The sequence below is a fragment of the Phyllostomus hastatus genome, unplaced genomic scaffold, assembly GCF_019186645.2.
Source record: "Phyllostomus hastatus isolate PE091 unplaced genomic scaffold, TTU_PhHast_1.1 phas_contig_283, whole genome shotgun sequence".
Taxonomy (NCBI): domain Eukaryota; kingdom Metazoa; phylum Chordata; class Mammalia; order Chiroptera; family Phyllostomidae; genus Phyllostomus; species Phyllostomus hastatus.
The window spans coordinates 11,355,087-11,378,399 of record NW_025333833.1 but is presented as its reverse complement, the minus strand read 5'-3'; the positions used below and the strand labels follow the sequence as shown (position 1 = coordinate 11,378,399).

Genomic DNA, 23,313 nt, shown 5'->3' with positions numbered 1-23,313 from the left:
AAGTGCATCAGTCTCTCTGGACCTCTGTTACTTCTGCTACATGCAGCAGTACCAAGGCCTATTAGAGAGTTTCCCGTGTGTCTTTCTCCATATTTATTCTCATGGTCGGCGTTTAATACATTTCGCTGAGTGAACAGATTAAAAAGATACCTGTCTCTCATTCTTTCCTTTCTGTAAGAGCAGTCGGGTTTCTTCTTCCCAGTTTCCCAGGTTGCTTTGCATACGCTTGAATTCGTCCATATGCTTCGTCACCAGGCTGGAGAGGGAATCAGCTTTTTGTCTGATCCTCTTTGCTTCTACCTGTGAGCCCAAGGAGATGAATGAGTCAACCTTCTGCTCATCAGTCACCACACCGGTCTTCTTGGGACCTGCCATCCTTGTTTGAAAACAAGAACAATCCGTGCCCAAAGTCTAACAGGCTCTGTGCCTAAAGCAGATCCTTCGGGCATCAAACAGGTTTTCTTTTTTTTTTTAATTATGTTTAATTACAGTTGACACATAATATGGCGGTAGCATCAGGTGTACAACACGGTGATTCAACCTTACAAAGTGATCGCCGTAAGTCTAGCAGTCCTCTGCCACCACAGACCGTTATGATGGTATCGCTGACTACCTTCCCTAGGTTGTGTGTTAGTACGTTCCCATGACTTACTTTATAACTTCACGTTCGTACTGCCGCATCTCCTCCCCCTTTCCTTCCCATACCACCATCCTCAAACAGGTTTCGTGTATGTTTTTACTATTATTTTTTTATGTTTTTGTTACATACACTCGGGAACATTTTTGTGGGAACCACTGTGCGTGCTTTTCGTGGTGGGTAGAAAGCCCAGTCTTCTTAACCTAAGTTTGGAATTGATGACAGAAATAAGGCAAGACTTCTGAGAAGAGCACAAGTCTTCTGAGTGGCTCTACAGAGATGTACTATAGATTTTACCCAAATGAAAATATCAAATTTTACCCATAAGAATTCCCCACGGGTTTCAGCCGTCCCCAGAAGTAGGGAAGAGATATAAAACTTTTATCCATTCATTGGTTCAGGATGTGAGCCAAGACCTTTTCAAAGACCAAGACTGGGGTTAAAGAGCATGGAAATGGACAATGAGAAGGATGCACACTCTTCCCAATCGAAGCAAGAAGGGTCAGCGTGGAGACAAAACTGAACGACTGGACGGTGTTGTGGAGCCCCCGAGGAGAAGCGTTACGGCTCCTCTTCTGTACGTCAGCACGCAGGGGAGCTGCCCCTACCTGCAAGGACTGGTCACCGACCCCCTGGAGCTGAGACGCGGAATGCAGGAGGCGGAGACTGTGTCGGTGAGACCTCTCCGCTTCACTGTCCGTGTGAGCGGCCTCGCCGGACAGCTGCTGGGCCAGAGACTTGGTTTTCTCCAGTCTGCAGAGGGGGAAACAGGACTTTGTGAGAATTCCCTCTTTTTGTTTATTTTTTAAAGACTTTATCTATTTATTTATGTTTAGACAGAGGGGAAAGGAGAAAGAAAGGGAGGGAAACATCAGTGTGTGGTCGCCTCTCACGCACCCCCACTGGGGACCTGGACTGCAACCCAGGCATGTGCTCTGACTGGGAATCAAACCAGTGACCCTTTGGTTCACAGGCTGGTGCTCAGTCCACTGAGCCACACCAGTCAGGGCCACTCTTTTTACTTTTAAAGGTAAAAAAAAAAATCCATCCTGCTGTCTTAAAAGTATGTAGTCAAACATGTGCTCCACTCCACCATTGAAACATAAGCCTTAAAATGAGTACAGGTTGGATCAGGAAAATTCAACCCAAGTTTCCCAATTCTTGATAATATAAATATATTTGTTTTATATCCTCCATGCCACCAGATGGATTTACTCACAACCTTCAAACACCACAGAGGGTGACCTATCTCCAAGCATGTGACTTCTCAATTGAAACACAAATTTAACTTAGATTAGCCAACCGTTTCTTCTTCCAGCCTGAAAGGCACCTGTTTTGCCCCAAAGTAACACTCTTGTTCCCTTGTCCCTCTTATTACTAATGCTTTTTAAAGACGTGTGGTTTGCATTATGCCCTAGGAAGATGCAGATGACATTGGTCCCCGTGAGGACCTGCTGAGACATACTTTCGCATCAGCCCCTGCACCATGGGGCCATCCAGGCCGCCGCTGCCGCCGCTGCCACCGCCTCCCTCCTGAAGGGCCTTGCGCACCAGTGAGAGAGCTCGTTTGGAATAATCTTCGGTTTCCCCTGCCAGTCGCTCCATAGTATTGGCTGACTCCTCATGGCTGAAAGAATTCAAAATAAAGAATTGGAGTTTTCCTAGCAAGAGCTTCCTTGGGGCCTTTTATTTAAATGCAGAGAAGGGAGTGAGGGAACTGGCTTGGCCAGAACGGCCCCAGAGGAGTGGCCCAGTTAGGTGGGACTGGAGGCACTGTGGAGCGGCAGAGGGAGCAGCCCCCTGGCGCAGACTTTCTGGGGATCTCTCCCACTCATGGCACAATCAGGAGAGGCCTGGGGTGGGAAGGGGCGCTGGCTGGGAGCGGGAGCGGGATGATAGAACATTGCATGTATGAGCTGTTTTCTTCGGGAAAGAAAGAAAGAAAAAAACCCTAGATCTTATTTCATCCGACCCCCTACTTGTTTTTGCTATGACTCAAAACTAGGCCACCCCTAGGAGGGACACAGCCTGTCGATAAACCCCCCTCCCACATGCGCCTGTCCTTCTGGTTCTAGAAAGTGGTCAAAACAAACTCAGGAGGCAGCCGGTGCTAGGAAACACAAGCCAGCCCCTCTGCAGGCTGACTTCCACTTGGGACCAACAGAGTGTGCACCCCTGCTGAGCACTGGGCTCTGAGCAAACCTCTGCCATGTGGTAGCTTAGAGTCAGGCGAGGACTAAGGAGCTTCCTGCTGTCACGGGGGCCAGCAGGGCTGGTCTGCAGGAGGAGGTCGCCCCTCCGCAGACGTAGCCCCCACGGGCCAGCAAAGACTTGTTGCTACTTGTTCCCAGGCTCGGGGTGGGAGCCTCGGAGTCCCTCAAAGCTGCATCGTGTTCTTTTCCAAGGGCTGAGTCATCTCATGGGGCGTGCGCGAGGAAGCACATCTGACATACCCCAAAGCCATGTCGTGAATCATAGAAATATCTGGGCAAGAAACACCCTGATCCCCCACTTCTGCCAAATGACCGTGTCCAGTGGCCACCTACGTGTGCTAAAAGGCAGGTGGTTCAAGGTGGGGGAAGGGCTGCAAAGGCGCCTGGAGGTAACAATGCGTAGGGTGTGAGCGCCATGCAGCATTGTACAAGTCCAGCCCCACAGAGACGGTCCGAAGCAGGGGTGCCCCCCTACGGTGCTCACCCGTCTGCCAATCTCATGGCCTCCTGAGCCAGGCTTTGAAAGCTGTTTGGGCCCACGTAGTGGTCTGGCGGAGGGATGTTCTGTGACAAAGGAAAATCGGGTGAGGCTTCGCACTTGGCCATGGAGGCTAAGCAGGTTCTGCACCTGTCCCACCAGAACCATATGGCGTTCTACACCCTGAAACATGGAGTCCCAAGTCACCACAGTCATTACAATTTTTATAAAGGATAGACAAAAATAAAGTGGAAATCCGTGTTCAACAAATGTCTGGATGTGGGTACAGATGCATCAGAAATATGCACAGGCTTATATTGTCGTATGTATTTAAAAACCAGTAGAATATACATCTAGTTTTAATGGTTATTTCTTAGTTATGGGATCACAAGGGGATTCTTAAATTTTCTACAATAAACATTATTTTTATAATAAGAAAAAAATTGATACACGTTATTTTTTATTGGATACACATGACTTTTTAAATCCTTCACTTCCTCAACATAATATCTGATTATCTCCTAATTGCCTTTCGTCTTCTCCCACCCACCCACTAACGTAATCGTCGCCTTCGCCTTCTTTATTCTGAAACGAGAGTGCTCATGCAACTGTCTCCCTGCTCCCGCACTGCGAACTACATCATCCAGATGATCAGAGGGGCGATGGTTTTTATTTCCCATTTTCAGAACCATGTCTTCCTTGGGCTCCTTCCTTCTTCCTTCCCTCCCTGCCTTCCTTTTCTTTTCGTTTGCACTTTGTTATTCATTCATTCGTGCCACAAACACCACAGCCGCGCACTGTGCTATGGGCCGGGGTGTAAATACGAACACAGTGAAATCCTGCCCTCTGGGAGCTAACGAGCTGGAAGATATGCAGCGAGAAGGGGGAAGAGGCAGCGCCGAGATGAGGAGGATATGGTTAATGAATTAAGAAATGAATTAAGGAGAATAACATAAGGCGGTCAAGCGGGAACCTGCAGATGGCTAACGAACACAAAATTAGCTGGGACTGTCTCAGGGGAGAGAAGCTCAGCTGTCTGCCAGGTGGACTGGAAGACCTGAGAAACAGCCGGTGGCCGGCGATGCCCACAGCTGGGTCCCAGCCCCCTGCCCCCGCCCCCGCCCGGGCCGTGGTCTCAGAACCCCGCCCCAGCATCACCCACCGTGTTCCGCAGGGAAGACTCGCCCTCCTCCAGGCTCAGGCGCAGCTGCGTGACGAGCCTACGAGTGTCCTGAACTCGGCTCTGGTACTGGCTGCCCAGGGCCTGAACCCTTTCCACAGTCCTCTTGAGCTCATCCAGGCGGTTGCGGTAGCTGTTTTCTTGGCTCCTTGCCTTGGTCAGCTGGAGATTGAGAGACCTCATCACACCTGAATGCCAACAAGGAAAGGCAGGATGAGCGTTTTGGAAGCCAGCACAGTGATCAAACATAATCAGGACTGAAAAAGTGGCTTCAACGGGCCTATAGCAAAATGGTGAAAACCCAGGGCGTGAATGCACGCAACCACTCCTCCATCTCCATCACTCGTGTCCCAGGAGAACGTCACAGACAGTCCTCCTCCCACTGCAAGGGCTGGGCAGAGACACCTCCGAACTGACACCCAGTGCAGAGTCTACGCCCTAGTGTGGCAACGCTTTCTAGGACCCCTGTCTGAAGGGAAGTTGGCCTTCATCACCTTCCGAAATCTGGGCCTCTCTGAGAATGTCCCGGAGCGCCTGCTCAGCCTGCTGCATCCTGCCTTCCAGCTCCGCGTTGGCCGCTCCTCCGCCACCCGCCGCCGCCTTCGCCACCAGCGCCTCCAGGCTCCGCAGCTGCTGTGCAAACTGGTCCATCTGAAACCGCACAGGGGAGAGGGTCAGAACGGATGATGTGGGCGAATCCTAGCAGCCCAGGGGACAAAAGCTACAGGCCCAGAGTGCCTAGCAGGCCGTGGTAGTTCAAAGGGCAGACTCGAGAGCCTGGACTCCGAGTTCGAATCCCGGCCCCACCACTCACCAGCTGTGTGGCTCTGGACATGTCACTTTCTTTATCCATAAGACGGGGGTACCACTACCAATAATAATCATAATGCCTCATAGAGTTATTGCTCAAACTAAATGAGTTAATATTTCTACAGTGCTCAGAGCGGGGCCGGGATCAAATAAGTGCTAGAGAAGGCTGGGTAAATAGACACATTTTAAATGCAGGCTGAGTTTGTCTTACATTTAGGGTTCCGTTTGGGCCCCTCCTCTCCCTGTTCCTCACTCCAGCAAGATAATATTTAATCATTAACAACATCCACTTCATTCTTTTTGGACTATCAATGAGAAATTTCTGGAAGCCATTCCATTTTAGACAGCCTTGGAACCTTCTGGACTCCTCATATCTTTTGGATGTTGATGTTTTTCTTCATTTGTTTCACCAGCACATCTCTTGGAAGGAATCCTGGCAAGTAGCCCTGTACAGCAGAAGGGTCACTGAACTTGGGGGCAGGGCACATGGGGGGCACTCTCAGTTCCACCTGGCCATGGGGCTCCAAAACTCTGTAAAATTTGCCCTGGCTGGTGTGGCTCAGTGGGTTGATCGCGAGCCTGTGAACCAAAGTGTCGCTGATTCAATTCCCAGCCAGAGCACATGCCTGGGTTGCGGGCAAGGTCCCCAGTAGGGGGCGTGTGAGAGGCAACCACACACTGATGTTTCTCTCCTTCTCTAATGCCTTCCCTTCTCCCCCTCTAAAAATAAAATCTTTAAGAAAAATGCAAAATTTTTTAGACTGTTTGCTCACTGAAAACTGAGGTCACAATGCTTTTTCTCCCAACTGGACTGTTATCGTGAACACCAAGCAAAACAAAATCTACAACAGGGGTTTTGAAAATGACACATACAAGGACATAAATCTGAAGTAATATTCCTATTGTACAGAATTTTTAACACAGTGATTTTTTTAAAGAAAATGATAGCAACCCTTACCCCATCCCCAAGGAGACAAGGAATTCCTAGATCAGTGACAGAGCCACCCAACAGCCACTTACAGGTGTCTCCCGTGAGGGTAAGGGGTGGTGAGCATGCGCACCTGACCCTTCACTTGATCGTAGCAAGCTGGACAGCTGGTGAGCGCCGCCTGGTCACAGTGGAGGCCACCAAATCCCGGCTTGCAAACGCAGCTGCCGTCACTGCGACACTCCACATGCTCAGAGCCCGCCGGGTTACAGTTGCAAGCTAGAGACAAAAGGCAAACAAACAGGAAACATTCCTACCAAGCTAATTCCAGAAACCGGAGGGGTAGCAAAGCACAAGGGGAAAGGTCAAGTCGGCATTCGTAGCGTATCATTGATTCACAGTGACCTAGATTCATCTCCTGGCTCTGGCTCCAAGCACAGCCCTAATACAGTTAGGTCTCAGGAATCACCTGGCAAGTTCGCTGAGTGTGTGGATGACGAAATAGTACAACCGTTCATCCTTTTTGGTGGCATTTATAGTTTTCCTCCTGCTAAATTATAAGCCTGTTGGATATTCAGCAAGCACTCTGGCTCTGTTCACAAGGTGGATAACACTTCTTCTGGGCCTAATATGTGCCATACAGGCACATTTCCCTCTATTTTACAGATAATGAATATGAGCTCAGAGAGGTTCAGTAAGTTGTCCCAGGTCACACAGCAAGTAAATGGCCAGAGGGGATGAAAACTTGAAAAGAGCCAATGCTCTTTTCCTCCTGCCTTGCTGCCTTTGATATATGAAATGCAGTAAGAAAACAATATCTTTATGTAATCAGTCCGACTGATTATGCACCTCCTACATGCCACGTTCTGTTCTAAGAGCTGAGAGTCTAACAGAGTGGGAGACATCATTCTAATGGAGGCGCAGTGATTCTCCCCACGGCTTCCTCCTTGGTGCTCACACAGCACTCAGCGTACACGCACACCCCTAACTGTGTGGCCGTTATCTGCTCCCATACCTGGGTCTTCCTTACTCGCATCTGAGCTCTGTGGCAGCTGGGGCTGACTTATTCATCATTATGACCTCAGTATCGAGATCCCCATTGGGTAGGTGCTTGACAAAAGAGAGTTGGGTAAAGAAACGTATGGTCTGAAGCCAGTGAAATCCCTATTAATAGCCTCTTATAACTAGAACTATATAGTTTACAGTACACTTTCTCTGTGCTATCTCATCTTTGCAACCACTTTGAGTTAAATATTATTCATCCATATAAGCAAACTGAGACTCATAGAGATTAATTGGTAGCATCAGAAGAGCACAATAGGTGTGTTAAAAAACTGGACTTGAACTCAGTACTGCCATGTGGGCTTTCCCTATCATGGGGTATTTTCAGCACATCACTGCAAACCCACAGGTTGGGGTCAGGGCAGGTGGGACTCGTGCCCCTAGGGAGAAGCCCCCGGTTGGGCAAGGTCCTCGAGCACTTCCAGGGGCAGGAACTCTGGTGTCAGAGGAGGGTCTGGACTCCCTGCAGAACTCCCAGGGGGTCAGGAGTCCTCCACTCTGGGTACCCAGAGCCACTCTGGACCTCGTCATAAACATGCTTCTAAGTTCTAGGTCCCAGGCCTGGTCTGGGACTGCTGTGACCAAGGGGTGAGACCAGCTCCCTAGAACTGAATTCGCCTCTTGAATGTAACCCATGCAGAGGTTTGAAAGAAGGGCTGAGCAAGAGGCCCGGTCTGCACATTCTTGCTTTGATCTGAAGCAGCACTAGGAATGCTCCAGATAGCTGCTGCTTTGAAGCCGAATCTCTTCAGGAGACGTGTTGACGGTTACCTTCCCATACATCAATCGCACTGACTTCCTGAGAGGGCGTCCTAACCTACTTCACAGCCCACTCCCCTCCGCACCTCGCACCTCGGTGTGTTCAGACTCAGTCGCCAGTCATTTATTGCTCTCCTGCAGCAGGTGTGGCAGCCACGTCCCTGCCCACCCGCCTTGGGGCTGGGCAGTGGGTGTGGCCCCACCTCACCTCCTCTTGCACTTAGGAATGTAAACTTGACGGTATTCCTTTCTCCTCCCCAGTGTTACCCAACCCACATCCTCCCGCTGTGTCTTCCAGCTCTGCTACGGGGGAAACGGGTCTAAAGCCTGCGACACACGACAGGTCGGGGTGGTGCGTGGGCCCACTAGTCGCAGAAACCAGAGTAATGTCACCATGCCACCTGCTGTTGGCCTTGCGGATTTGTACCTCCTTACACGTGTACGCACACACCCCCATCTGGGGACGCGGTCCTACCTCGACACTTGTCCTCTGGGTTGGGAGCCAGGGCGTCCCCGAAGTAGCCCGCTTTGCACTGCTCGCAGTAGACTCCGGCCGTGTTGTGGATGCACTGGAGGCACCGGCCTGTCAGGCGGTCGCAGTTTCCGGAGGCACTGGGGTCCACGTTGTTGTTACACTGGCAGGGCTGACAAGGCCTCACGGGGCCACGTTCCCCAAAGGGGTCCCCGAAGTAGCCGTCCGCACAGAGCTCGCAGCGGGCACCTGGAAGGAGCACATGGCCGAGCCCGGGGTCATCCCTCAGCAGCAAGGCCGCACGCAGAGGCAGAAAGCTCACGTGGCGTCTAGAGATGTTTCTGCCCCGCACCCCGGAACAATGGGCTCAGGAGCAGGCCCCAGGCTCGGGGCTGGCTCTGGCCTCCCACGGGGGTCACGGGTTTTGGAACACAGCAGCACCCCCCGGAGACTTCCCCAGTCACCAGATGGTGGGCAAAGGCAGGTTCGGAGCAGTACGCCTGAGGCCGCTGCTGAAAAAGGAACGCTTCTTTCCGACTGACCAGCAGACAGATAAGTGACATTTCAGAGGTCACTAAGGGTTCCTTCTTTGCCTTGGTTCATTTTTTTAAACTGAGCTAAAGCATGTATTTTGTCTGAAAACTTCATCTTCTAATTACAAACCTCTTCAGACGCCTTCAGGGGTTTCCTCCCCGTACCCCCTGCCCTTCCTCAATCCGCTTTGCCTCTCTGGCATTGAAACAGTCTTATCTTTAGCACGAGCCCATTGAGACTCGCCCTGAGTAGTTATCATTCCCTACAAATTCCTTGGAATAGAAGCTCTGCCCATGAACTCACGGCATCAGGACAGGGGGCCGCAGCAGGCGCTGGCCTTACCGGTGACCCCGAGCGGGCAGTTATTGCACACGACCTCCTCCGTCTCGGGCATCACCGAGCAGCTGAACCCGTTGCGACAGGGACACGGCTTGCAGCTCCGGGGGTCGTGCGGGTCGTTGTAGAAACCGAGGGGGCAGTCGGCACACTCCACATCAGGATTTTCATCCCCCGAGTAACAGTCTCCTGGGAGGTGGAGGAAGAATGGAGAGGCAGAGAGATGAGCAGGGAAGGCCTCTCCGCGTCCTGGAGCAGGGAGGCTGCCCGGGGTCAGAGCTCAGGGGCCCGGAGTCCTCCTTTCTGAAGCTTTCTCTGGAGCACAGTCATTCTTCACCTTTGCCCTGGTGCCGGCTCCGAACCAGCCCGGGACCCCGCCCTCTCCCACGCTGAGTAGACAGACGCTTCCTTTACTCTCCCTAAGGTCCTGACGCTGCGCCCTTGCCCCCACCCCGTGGCCTGACACCGTTTGTCGGCACCTTCGTCCAGGCCCTGACACTGCCTTTGATCTCCCCACACAATTCCTGCAACGTGACACCAGCCCCCCACCCGGCACTGAACCACGACAGCCATTTCCTGTAACCCAGCACCTTTCCCACAACCTTGTGGCATTTCCACAGTGAAAAGGATTGAGTGTAACAAAGCACCGTGTCCATCCTCCTGACTCCAGCCCGACTTCCCTTAATCCTGTCCCATCTCCCACATGAGTTCAGGCACAGCCTTTCTTCCAGCCTTTCCGACTCATCCACGGGAGGGAGGCCCGGGTCACCTGGCTGCGCCCAGCCCCCTGGTCCAGGTGCTCATCTCACTCACCTGTGTCTGGATCGCAGGTCCCTCCCCCTTGGCAGTTACACGGAATACAGGTGCCAAAGGGTCCCAGTCTGGCCGAGTCTCTTTTGTAGCCAGAAGCACAGTCCTGGCAGAACTGCCCCTTGTACCCAACGGGACACACGCACTGTTCGACCCAGGGTGCCGGGGCTCCAGAGACGGGGCGGGCTGAAACCAGGGTCACGTTGTCGATGTACCCGGTGCCTGCAACAGGGAGAACGGGTCAGTCGAGGGGCGGCCGGCGGGGAGGTCTGTAGCTGGGGCGTCAGGCCGGCCCTTGGGTTTCGTCTCCCCTGGCTCACTGTCACAGACAGGCGGTGTGCACGCACTGTGCCACGCGTGGAGGGACCGCTGCCCGTCACGACTGAGCGCACAGGCTGCAGGGTCAGAAACGTCAGAGCTAAACTTCTGGCTCTGCCCACGCGAGCCGAGTGCCCTGGGCGCCTCACACTATTTTGCATGAATGTGTTCCCTCGGCAACGGTGGGAGTAACAGTGCACGCGTCTACCTCCCACGTTTGTCGCGAGAACTGAGTGAGACCATGCGCGTGTTCTGAGCTGCCCGCACTTGGGAAAGGCTCAGTGACCTGCCCGGGAATACGTTTTCTACGCCCTGCTTTATTCGCTGCGTCGGTGGCGTGGGAACGGAGCGAGCAGCCACGCTTCCTTTTCCCACGGACACTAACAAGCCCAAGGGACTCTCACTTAGATAACTTCAGTCGGGACCAGGAGGACACAAAGTGTGGAGTTCGGTCAGAGCAATTAACGGGGCACTTGATGGCGTCTGGACGGGGCGGCCCCGAGGGGAACCTCGGAGGGAAAGCTCCCCGCGGAACCCAGAGGTCTGGGTCACGGGGAACGGGCCCATTTGTTGCAGGCCATCTGCACATCCTCAGCTCTCATCCAAATCCGGAGACTCTTAGCACTTTTTAGAGGAACGTTCTTTTTTAATAATTTCTAGAATCTAAAAGTTTACTGTAGAGACGCTGCATTGAAGCCATCAAGTAGCTCATTTATGTACTTGTTTGGGAAGGTGAACCTTAGCGAGCTGAAGCAACTTAAATGAAACCCCGAGAAGAAGGACACCCACTGTCCTCGTCACTTACTGTACTCCCCGTAGGTGGCGCGGATCCGCAGGGCGGTGAGGTTGCGCAGCAGCCTCCGGTACTCAAAGTAACTCAGCTGGGGGCTCCAGGGGCTGCTTGGGTGCTCACTCAATCTGCACGGTTGAAAAATCGAAAGCTGAAAAACCCAACTCTTTTCAAACCTTACCCGTTGTACACCTGATACAAATTATGCCCGGGACTGTGGGAGCAGCGACGCCCCTTCACGGTCCTGCTTAGGGACAGGCAAAGGACCAGCAGCCACAGGCCTAGAGGCACACGTGAAGCTTCCCCGCTCCATGGGAAGCGCAAGCCCCACAGGATGTGACAGAGGGCGACCCTGGGGAGGAGGCCGGGCTCCAGGGTCTGTGGCTACCTGCACTGGTCCAAGTCCTCAGACACCACTTCTGTTCTTGGTCATGCAAAACCTGACGTTAGAAACACCTCTGAGGTCAAGGGGCTCTGACCCTCAAGAGCTACCGTGCATATTTGGGTTTGCTGTTTAAACGATTTGTTATCTGAGTGCATTTCACTTAGTCTTCTCAAAAGGCAGTTTCCACCTTCTGCATCTAATCTGCCTTAATGTGGCGTCGAAGTGCCTCACCGCACCACATCGCCAGTCCCTGAACAATTCTTTTTTATGGTTTTCTGTTGTTGTTGTTTTTCCTGGACTAGCTCTTCCAGGAACAGCCCTAACCCTTTTGTTTCATTCACCGATTCGTTAAACAACGTTAACCGCGCACTTGGTTTGGGCCAGAAGCTGTATTAGGATGGAAGACACGGGGACACTTGGGCAAGGTCATCAGCGTCCAGCCAGGGGAGTCAGTGGGCAAACAGATAATTCTGATACTGCGCAGTGAGTGTGCGTTCAGGGTGCCGTAGAAACCCACGCAGTGACCGTAACCTCACTGGGACTTTGAAAGGCTAACGCAAAGGAAGAACCTATGAGCTGAATCTCGAAGAGTAAGTGCAACAAGCTGAGAAGGTGGAATGGGTATTGGCGGGAGCAGAGCTGTGCGCGTGTACCCTGGGACTAGGTTGCACTCAGTTATTTAAGCACACATCGCGCGTGCGCTGTGGGTCTTCTAACTCTGTTTGCTTTACCTCTGCCCTGGGCTGGGCCTCCAGCAGCCCTCGCTTGAACCACTGTGTATGCGTCCTGATGGTCTCGCTAAGGACCCTCCCTGAACCGTCCTCCACACCTGATCATACCACTTCCCAACCTCCACTGTCTAATAAGCTTTCCGTTGCCTTACAGGCGTGAACAAGACCTCAGCACCTGGACATGACATACAAGGACCACTGCACGGGTCCTTTTCGGGTTTGCAGACTTATCTGTCCATCTCCCCTGCACATGCTGTGTAGCAGCCATACGTACCGCTGGCCAGTTCCCCCAGTATTATGCCTTTCTGCACCCCCACATATGCTGACAGGTACAGGCTGTCTTGATTTTGTCCCTGGGAAAGTCCTGGGCTTCCTTCTGTCCTCCACGCAGAACCAGGCACTCTTTCCTCTCCTCCCAAGTCCCCGAGAACGGGCACACCATGGAAGCCAGTTTTGTGCTGTATTATGTTTGCTTTCTGTTACACATCCCACCAGACCATGAATGCTTAAAGGACAAAGGCCGTATTTCTTCATCTTGATTTCCAAGCTTCCAATCAGTACTGAGTACTTAGAAGGCACGGCCCCTCGCCCTAGCCTCTCTGTACCCACCACTCAAAATCCCCACCCACAGGATAATGTGCAACCCGCCCCCCCAGACACGCACAGGGGCGTTTGTGAGCTCCCTCCCACCTCTTCTCAGACCTCACTTCCCAGCATGGGTATTCCTCTCCCCCACGCCGGGCTCCACTCATGCTTACTGCTCGGCATTCCCTGAATCACAGAACTCCTCAAGCATGGCCTTTTCTCTGTCTTGTCAGCCTTTCCCCTTTGGCCCCCTTAGAGAGTTGCTCTTCACTTGTCACAGCTTCTTGAGACACTGTCCTTGGCCACTCCAGTGGGTTAGTTGTGCCTATGTGTGCCCACCTTCTGTAGGGCATCACTTACAAGCTGCACTGTCACCATCCGTTTCTTTCTCTCTCTCTCCCATTAGCCTGGCAGGGGCTTAAGGGCAGGAAGCATGTCCTGTCTCTACGTTCCAGCACCTGACACCATGGCTGGAACACAAAAGGTGCTCAGAGACACTTGTTGAATGAGCACACGATGACTGAATGAATGAACAAAGGCAGGGGACTGCAGTCACAGCTTGCTCTATTCCGCCCGCTGCCAGCCCCTCCTCTTACCTGAACGTGTAAGTCTTGGCGATCCCACAAGGCAGTGTCTTGCCAAGTGGCATCAAGGGGGCCGTGATCCGTAGACCAGCACCTTCCAGGATCACGTCGTGGGCCGATGGGTGTCTCCCTCCCCTGTCCACGCGGTAGTCAAAGGACAGGGTTTGTCCGTAGCTCACTTGTTGATTCCCAAGAAATTTGGCTGTGAAATGGAGTTTGAAGAGACTGAGGTCAGTCGTAAAACTGGAGAAGCAAACAAGTGAGCAGGTTGGCACTAACGCTGGCAATTTCTGATGGAGTCCTCCGTTACCCACCCACCATCCTGTCCCAGGCCACCCTTCCAGAAGAGCCAGTTCACGGCACTGGACGTGGCCACATTGCTATTGGCTACAAAGGCGGGTGAGTTACTGAAACGTTCCAAGGGCCTCATGGTCAGACAATTCCAGCTACTATGTCAGGGGTCCCCAACCTCTGGGCTGAGGATCAGTACCGGTCCAGGCCTGTTAGGCACCAGGCCGCACAGCAGAAGGCGAGCTTGAATCATCCTGAAACCATCCCCTCAACCCTAATCCCTGGAAAAATTGTCTTCCATGAAACTGGTCCCTGGTGCCAAAAAGGCTGGGGACCGCTGTATGAGACGATTCACAGCACGGCCCTGTGCCAGACCAATATGTTGAGATCGCAGGTATATTGGCAATAGAGCCATTTGTTACCTAATGCTTTAGGCTCTAAAGAGTTTAGAGGATGCGTTCAAACATCATCACATCTGAGGGCAATAATTCTCGGAAGCAGGCCTTCTCATTCCCACTGAACAGCTGAGAGGATGGAAGTTTGCAAAGGCTGAGAGGACAGCTCACCAGGAACTACGTGTCAGCTAAGGACACAACTGGAATCAGAATTCCAGCCAGAGCTTCTCATCACCACTGACAGATCCCTATTTTTCCCATGCACAAGTGGTTCAAGCTTTGAGAAATGCCTCGTTTTTCCCTGTCCATCTGCTTCTCAACAGGCTGACAGATTTGACAATAGGTCTTATATCTTATCTTGATGGGAACCCTTGACACTTCCGCTTCGATTAAAGTAGGAACTTCCCCCAGGATCTGACCGCCCGGAACCCCACTTCCGCTCTTTGTGCCACGACTTCGTCAAACGGGACTGAAGCTGCAGCCCTCCTCTGGCGACGCTGCTGCCCTGCACCCCGAGTGATGTAGTTTCCACGTTCTCCGACTCCGTTTTTTCTATCCTGACTCCCTAGCCTCCCACGGTGGCTTCTGTGGGACAAAGGCCACACGTACCAGGAGCTACAAAGTAGACAGGGTCCAAATGTCGTGACGAGCTGAACACGTCCCGGTGGCGCTGGGACCAGTGGAGCTTTGTAGGAGACCCATTTCTTTGGACAGCCTTCCAGCCGTCCACATCTGGAAGACAGACAAACCCCTCTGCGTTAGGGCAAACAGTCTACTGAGGTAGAACAAAGCAAGACTTGCTTGCCAAAAGGTCCTAGTGGCGAGTGGGGTTTTCTTAACACTTCCACACTTACGCATAGTCCTTAAAACTCCTCGGCCACCTCTCTGCTTGGGACTCAACTTTGTCTGCCCCCACCCCTCAGGTGCTTGGACTTCTTGTCTTTGCGTCTTTTGTAAGAAGAGACCACGTTTTCATCTGCCTGAGATTCGGACTATTGTTTTATTTACATGAACAGTGTCTGGCCTTAGCGAGGGGATCCAGTATGTTCAAGAGAAATTCAGAGTTGGAATCACACCAATCTCCCATCATTTTATGGTGCTTTGTAGCTTGGGAACTCATTTCACACAAATCAACTCATTCAATGTATGTGAAAGCAGTATTATTAGTGAATGTGAATTCCAGGAAGACACTCATAACCGCCCCTCCCCACCCAATGAATGATTCTTTGTGGCTTTGAGACAGATGGGGATGGGAAATGCAGGGAGATGAGAACGTGGTCTCTTTTTAGTTATTCTTTTAAGGTATTCATACACTGGTATGAGTGAACTGCTCAGCTAGAACTTTCTCGAGACTCCAGAGTCTGTGGTATTACCCTGTAAAAATAATGCACATGAAAAGCTAGATGCCTTAAATGCTAGATCCTGTGAATGGTGAGGTGGTTACCATATTTTTAGGACCATAAGACACACCTAGGTTTTAGAGGAGAAAAATAGGAAAAAAAAATTGAAACAAAAAATGTGGTAAAATATTTAATAATCGGTGACCCTGCTCCACCGCCCCCCCCAAAGCAAGCCAGGTAAGCAACATTTGGACTATAAGATGAACCCCCTTTTTTCTCCCAAATTTGGGGGGGGTGGTGACTCTTAAAGTCCAAAATGCGGTATCTGTAAGCACAGAGCTCCATACAGTGTTAAAAGCAAAAATTCTAGAGAACAAAATACTTCACCTTGGTGGAAGTCTGAGGTGATCCTGTGGACACTGTAGTCCCCAGAGCTGTGGCAACTCGCTGAGTGCCCGTAGCAAAAGCACTGCGTACAGCCCTCGGGGTTCCCGCCATCCAGGTGATAGTAGCCTGGTCGACACCTGCAGTGGCGTTTGAGGAACCAGGACAACATTAGCGGTTATTTCTTATTCCATATACAGACGACGATGACTGATCGTACGCTACTTTCACTCCCGCCTGGCCCTGTGCACCCCCAAAGCTGGTAAACACTGAGTTGCACCTGCCACCCCCGCTCTCGGACCACCTGGGGGCAACCGCAGCGCCCCAGCGGCAGAGCACGAGGGACGATCACCTTCTCTCCCTCTGCTCCAGCGGAATCATGTGTGAACTGGAGGTTTGGAAACAGTGGTTTTTCCCATTCGTGGTGAGGAGCTGAGTGGGGGTCACAAGGACGACATGGGGTGGAGCGGGGCGGGGCTATGGAGCAAGGGCTTAATGGGGGCAATAGGGTGGATGGGGGTGGGGAGCAGGGAAGGAAAGCAAATGCTCCAGCCCCAGCACCCACTCTGCCGTACTGATCCCCCACCCACAGGTGTGGCCCGTCACCCCTGCTCCTTGTACCTGGGCTCTGGCCCACCCAGGAAAGGGCAGGTGAGGATATGACAAAGGAAGGCTGGAGACTCTCTACAAAAGCAAAGTGCAGGCTGAGGCTCCGCCTCTCTCCCACCTCGGGCTGTCCAGTGGTCACTCTGAGGACCACGGCTGCCGGACAAGCCCCAGATGTTGGCGTACAGAGAGGAGGGCGGGGGAAGCTAGGGACAACTTCTTTTTTCTGGGTTCAAGTTTACTACATCCTTCCCCATGAAAGAAGAATAATTTCAAGTATCATTTACTTTGGCACTTAAATGATACGCCAGGCACCAAATATGTGCCTTCTCATTTAATCCTCATGACACCCCCATGCGATAGAAATTGTTGTTTCCAATTTTCTTAGATGCAGAGACCCAGAGAAGGTATGAACCTTGTGGAAGGTCATTCAGCTGGTTAGTGGCTGAGGCAAGATTCAAGCTCAAGTACATCCGTTTCTGAATCCTGGGGTCTAACCCACTGGACCCTAAGTCGGGAATGTGTTCATTTGCAAAATCACAGTAAAGCCAGTTAGCCGTGATGCTTCAGAAAACAGCTGCAACCAAATAAGCATGTTTTCCTTCTCTCTATGGGGAAGGGGCTTAAAAAATCACTATGGTTTCTGGGGAGGAAACCTGTAAATTAAAGAGATGTAAGAACAAGGGAAGAAAGAGAGGCGGGGAGGGGTCCAGCCAGGGCGCAGAGGGCATGGGAAAGGAAGGCAGAGCGGGGGAGGGAAATGAAGAGAGAAGCAGGCGAAACTGAACGCCAGTGCTTGCAGGGATGCACTTGCCCAGTACATTGTGAAGAAAGGTAAGGACTCGAGGGCCGACAGGTCAGAACTGTGGCTGCTTCTCCGGGGAGGGAGGGGATTTTGGGGCTGGCACACTTTTAGCAAAGGTCTACTTTATATAATTGGTGGTGCTGACAACACGCTTTCGTGTGGCTTTCTGTTTCTCTGTTATATTTGGAAATTAAAAACGTTTTCACAAAGCGACTCCTCTTTTAACCCTGAAGCTGCGTTTCCCTGCCCCAACCTCAGTAGGTCGGAATGTGTTTGGCGCTGCCCCTGCCCAGGTGGAAGTGATTGGCAGGGTGTCAAGAGCCGCTCTCTTGCTTGTAAGGAAACGAGGAGGAAGCCTTTACCTCTGGAGCCAAGCCGCAGCCCTGTGCCCGCGGCCATCCAGGGGCGGGCGGAGGTCTGAGTCTGAGCAGTGAGCTCGTGCTCGTGCTCGGGAGGAATGTCCTGCGGCAGCAGCTGAGGGCGGATCTCGGCTCCTGGAGCCACCTGCCCAGGCTTGGCCGGGCGCCCGGCAGGCTCTCCCGTCTCCCTGGTTCGTGTGTGTGCATGCAGCCCCCATGCCACCCCTGGGTGGCTCCTCTCTGCACCCGGTGGTTAAATATGGCCATGCACTGCGATCCGCCCTGGTACTAGCATTTTCCCAACATGTTTAATTAGGTCAGGCCTGTCCTGGCAGCAAGCTGGGTCATGTGACCTCATCTTCGCACACCACCTGGCACCCGAGCACCTGGATTTGGAGCCAGCGGGCGAGGGGACTGCCTGGGGCCCTGCGCCTCTACCCTGGTGCAAGCGAAGAGAAGGGGCCACGGCAAACGCGTGGAGGCCAGTGAGGTTTGGGGAGTCTGCTGTATTGTTTTAAAAGCCTAGTTTTTGAGGACAGAGGGCACAAAGAAGCTCGTCCACATCTGTTAAGTGTCCCATTTCCATAATTGCACTAGAGGACAGTTTATGTTTGTTGCCAAGGGATTCTCCCTGTTGTGACTGTAGGGCCCCAGTTCACACAGACCTATCACAGCGCTCTCCCGTGACCGCCGGCTTGCAGACACAGCGGCTCACGTCACAGGGCCCCGAGGTGCCAGCTGGGTCACAGTCACACTTGGGGTCTCTGGGAAAGAAGAAAACAAAAGTTAGGGATGTTTCCAAACGCTCTGCAACTCTTCACATGAAGATCAAGTGCTCATTAGCAACTGTCGCCGAACTTGAGCAAATCGTTCACCTTCCACGAGGCCTCTCTTAGCTGTCCTCGTCTGGCCAGCACCCCGCCGACCCTTGAAGGACCCATCTGTCTATGCTGGTGCTACTCCAAGTGTGGTCTGGGGTGGCAGCCAGCCCATGAACTGTTTGCTATCCCAATCTACTCCTGAAGAGAGGAGGGGCTTTGTGCCAGAATGGAAACCAAGTTCAGGGCTGAGCTGTTCAGTTCCAGTTGACTGTTTGGTTCAGTTGACGGGTTTAAAACATTTATCATCCGTGAGGAGATGGGTGCAGCAGGCATGGGGCCCCAGGAAGGTCTGTGTGACTCTGAGGGCAGGGACAGTGCTCTAAGTCAAGGGCAAGGTCACATATACTTGGCTCCTTTCAAGGAGGGAAGGAAGGCTGGTGTGGCTGGTGTAGCTGGAATGCAGAGAGCCTGGGGCAGAGTGGCAACAAGTCGGGGGGAGCCTATGATGAGGGTGGAAATGAGGGGATCTTGCAGGACCTTACTGGCCTTGATGAGACGTCTAGACTCATTCTAAGTGGGAGAGGAGCTAACAGGGTTGCAAGCAGAGAAGTTATATAATCTATCTACTTCATGTGTTTTTTAAAGATTTTGTTCATTATTTCCTAGAGAGGGAAAAGAGAGGGAGAAAGAGAGGGAGAGAGACATCAATGTATGGCTGCCTATTACATGCCCCCCACCAGGGTTCTGGCCCACAACCCAGGCATGTGCCCTGACTGGGGATTGAACCGGCTACCCTTTGGTTCACAGGCCTGCGCTCAAGCCACTGAGCCACACCAGCAGGGGCGATCTGCTTCATGATTTAAAAGGGTTACAGAAAGGGGACTGGGTTCAGGGAAGGATCTCTGAAGACAACCGAAAAGGGGGCAGAGGGGCTGGAAGAGAACAATCTACTACACAAAGGCCCAGAGGGTAAGAGAACTTGGGACAATGGTGACCGAGACAGACCAAGCGTGGCTGGGGGGGGCTGTTCTCACACGGGCAAGGGGCTGGAAACGTCGGCGACGGGGACGTGATTCCTCTGCGGGCGGCCTTCTAGCTAGTGGCTCCGCTGCCAAGCTCGCCCTCCTCTGGGCCATGCCAACGCCCTGCCGGCCCGGCGTCTCTGCGGGCTGGTTACGTGACTGACAGTGCACGCTCCGCCTTGCTCCAGGGAGGAATGTGAGGAGGGGCAGAAGCTGCTCCACACTAACAGGGGTTGGAGGACACGCAGAAGTCCTCTACTCCGAGTTCATTTGGGCTGACATGGGTCCCGGGTAAAAATCTGGGCCCTTTACCCCAGTCTTTGTTCATCTGAAGCAGGGGCCACCACTGTCAGGGTGAAGAACGCGGGCTCCTGACCCAGGACTGCGGGCCTGACTATTATGCCCACCTTCACCAGCAACACTGGGCCACTCAGTCTCTCCTGGGGTGAGTTTCTTATCTTTAACGTGAGTATCACGGTGATCCCAACCCCTCGGGTTATTGTGAGGGTCAAATGAGACAATCCACACGAAGTTCTCAAAGCGGCGTTTGGCACACAGTAGGTGCTCAGGAACTGTAAGTGGTCACGACTGTTAATATAATTGTCACCACGCGTGGCAGGGGCAGCAGTGGGGGGTGCGGTGCTTACAGTAGCCTTTGGTCCTGGGTGCAGCCGGCGTCCGTGAGTGTGTGGAAGCCTGGCAGACATTGGTCACACCTGTCTCCTGTCACACCCGGCTTACAGCTGCACCGTCCGGAGTTGTCACATCGAGGGCTAAGAGAGCCTGTCACCGACAAGGTAGGGGAAAGGAAAGAAGAGGAAATATGTAATTTATATGGCGTTAGGAAGCAACTGTCACCCTATGGGTGACAATGAATAATATAAAATCACAACCACCTGCTGCCTCTAACCATTCTCACATCGTGTGAGTTCAGCGTCGCCCACCAGGGACGGTTTCAGCAGACAGGCTGTCTTCTTCGGGGAAGGGAATGGAAATTACTCCTGAAAGCATTTCGGTGTGTGGATCTGCCTGCTTTCAACACTAGGTAGTGTGCACGCCACTGCTTTTCCAGAGAAGTCCGTCAGACCCTCGATCTTTCACGAAGGAGGAAAGCTTGGGAGCGGGTGTCCGCCTTCTGGCAGAAGTGGGCACGAGAAAGCAAGCCCCTTCTTTCTCTCCCTTCTCTCTCGCAGGCAAAAGCCACCTTTGATGGGTTAGTGTTTGGAGGGTGTGATTTTTTTAAGTGGACAAAAAGGCCTCTTGACCAAAAGGGTCTCTAGTAGCCCGGAGGGGTAGCGATTTTGTCCTCGGAGCATCGCTCCTCGAGAGCAACAAGGGGCGTTTGCCTCTTCTCCCGCTTAGTGCACCTGGGTGCTTGCCCTGTGATTGATCCTCTATAGACACGCTCTCCCGTGTAAGTGGGTCCTCTCAGATGGAGTATCGATGAAAGACGAGGGGTGCTCAGGACCTCCCTGCCTCTGTCCTTGCCTCCCTACACTCCAGCCTCTATGTAGAAGCCAGAGGGCTCTTTTTAAAGTGGAATTCAGATCATATTATATGCCTAAGTCACCAGGTGGCTTCCCGCTCTGAGCAGAATAAAATGCAAACTCTATCACGGCCCATAAACCTCAACCTCTCTTACCGCATCTCCTCCCTTCTCCCACGAGGTTCCAGCTCCCTGGCTCTTCAGACTGCTCCTAGAAGGTGCAAGACTGCTTCCCTCCTCAGGGCATTTGCAGCTGCTGCTCCCTGTGCCTGGAATGCTCCTGCCCCAGCACTTCCCTAAGCGGGCTCATTCTCAGCACTCAGGTCTCGGTTAGATATTTCCCCTCAAGAGACACCTTCTCTGACTCCCATATCTACACCATCCACCCCACCCCTACCCCAGCCCCTAGCCCTGCTTACCTATGACCTCAGCCAGTGGTCCCTGCTGGGTCCCCAGCACCCAGCACAGTGCCCCACACAAAGAAGACACCCAGCAGCCGGCTGAATTCATGCACAGAAGCCCAGAAAGGCACGGGGCTGCTGTGGAAGGGCTGAGGAGGGAGCCGACCATGAGGTGGAAGCTGGCTAGAGGTGTACCTCGCCTACTTCCAAAGTTTCCTGTGGCTGGCAGAGTGATAAAATAACCTGCATATCTCCACTGTGATAGCGAGACTATCCATTCTCTGTAGAGCCAACAGAACACTAACCAGTTGCTCCTTTAGAAAAAAAAAGAGCAGCAAGAAAATGTATGCTATCCTCTGTGACCTTTAAATTTGTTACTAGGTGCAGTTCAAATGAATAAAGTATTGGTTCTGGGCCCATATAAAGGCTTTTATGGCACATATGGACCATGAAATAAATTAGTCCCATTCACAGTTAGAGTCTGTGGCAGACTCCAGGTCAACTCAGCAAGGCTTGGGGAGCCTCAGTGATAACAGTCTAAAGTGCACTTTTTGAGCACCCACTAAGTGTGAGACACTGGGTTAGGCGTTGTGTATGTATTAGCCCGTGCTAGCTACCAGCAAATTAAACACCGGCAGAAGGATAAGAGATCCATTTGTGGGTGACAGGGGACTGTCTGAGGTTCGGGGACTGTCAAACCTGTGGTTTAAAAAGACAGCTCTAGAGCGATCTGCAGGGCGGCTCGGGGCGGGGAAGACCAGCAGCCTCCCCTGAAAGAAGTTCCCTGTGACAGAATGGCCTGGAGTGGAGGAGGCAGGGGAGGGGAGGGGGAAGGAAACCCTGGGAGAGCCACCGTGCACACAGAATGAGCAGACTTTGGCGACCTCTGGGAAATGGGGGGTGGGGGGGGCGGGGCTAGGGTCACGTGGCTGACTCCAAGGGCTTGGAGGGAGGGCACAACGAGGTGGGATGGGATGCTCCCAATCAAAGGGAAGGGGAAGGGGCAGCGGGATCTGGGGTTGAATCAGCTGGAGAAGACACTGAGTTTAGTTTAGACATCATGACCTTGAGTTCCTAGTGGCACAGTGGGTGGAAATGGAAGTCTGGAACTCAAGAGAGGCCGGAGGTGAAGTCTGCAGGGTGAATAAAGAGTCACGACTTTGCTCTGGGGGCAGCTAGAGAAGGCAGGTGCATGCCCGGCACAGAAACAAAACCCTGTGGATAGGGGGAGAGGGTGATCGGAGAGGGAAGCGGCCTCAGGACAGCGCACGCCGCGGTGGGGGGCGAGGGGGCAGAGTTTTAAAGGACAGTTAAAGGACGAGGAGGGCGGGGTGGTTTTCAGGGTCCAAGGCCGGTGTGTCAAACGCATCTTCCCCGGGGGCCACATCCGCCTCGCAGTTGCCTTCAAAGGGCCGCATGTAATTTCAACTCCTGAACAGTTAAGGAGTAGTTACATGTATGCAGTCCTAAAATTATTTCAGCCCTTTGAAGGCAGCCGCGAGGCTGACATGGCCCCCGGGGAAAATGAGTCTGAGGCCCCTGCTTGAAGGCAGGTGGACCTTTGACAAGATGGGAACGGAGAGAGGCTGCTGGCTGGGCTTGCCACGTACGGACGGCCACGCTCGCTCACTGCCCTGTGAGCAGCAAGCAGAGCTAAGAAGGGAAAACGCTTAGAATTATACTCTGACAAGTAGCATTCCACAGAAGAAATATCTCTTTAGTATAACTTAGTTGTTTTCAACACAAATGGGTGTCTATCTGGGACACCCAGACACATGCTTTTTCCCACTC

At 52.7% G+C, this 23,313-nt stretch overlaps 1 protein-coding gene across 1 annotated transcript in view; it reads right to left on the bottom strand.

Moving 5' to 3' along the window:
- LAMC2 (laminin subunit gamma 2) overlaps positions 1-23,313 on the bottom strand; it is a 53,911-nt gene that overhangs the window by 8,670 nt on the left and 21,928 nt on the right. Inside the window, exons 3-18 of the mRNA XM_045838743.1 lie at positions 20,283-20,418; positions 18,458-18,556; positions 16,026-16,162; positions 14,908-15,030; positions 13,625-13,814; positions 11,343-11,455; positions 10,223-10,441; positions 9,416-9,598; positions 8,543-8,788; positions 6,380-6,525; positions 5,003-5,159; positions 4,491-4,696; positions 3,335-3,414; positions 2,103-2,264; positions 1,246-1,390; positions 151-300 (exon numbers count right to left, since the gene is read on the bottom strand). Coding sequence (XP_045694699.1) covers positions 151-300; positions 1,246-1,390; positions 2,103-2,264; positions 3,335-3,414; positions 4,491-4,696; positions 5,003-5,159; positions 6,380-6,525; positions 8,543-8,788; positions 9,416-9,598; positions 10,223-10,441; positions 11,343-11,455; positions 13,625-13,814; positions 14,908-15,030; positions 16,026-16,162; positions 18,458-18,556; positions 20,283-20,418 — 2,492 coding nt within the window. The remainder of the gene's footprint in view (positions 1-150; positions 301-1,245; positions 1,391-2,102; positions 2,265-3,334; positions 3,415-4,490; positions 4,697-5,002; positions 5,160-6,379; positions 6,526-8,542; positions 8,789-9,415; positions 9,599-10,222; positions 10,442-11,342; positions 11,456-13,624; positions 13,815-14,907; positions 15,031-16,025; positions 16,163-18,457; positions 18,557-20,282; positions 20,419-23,313) is intronic.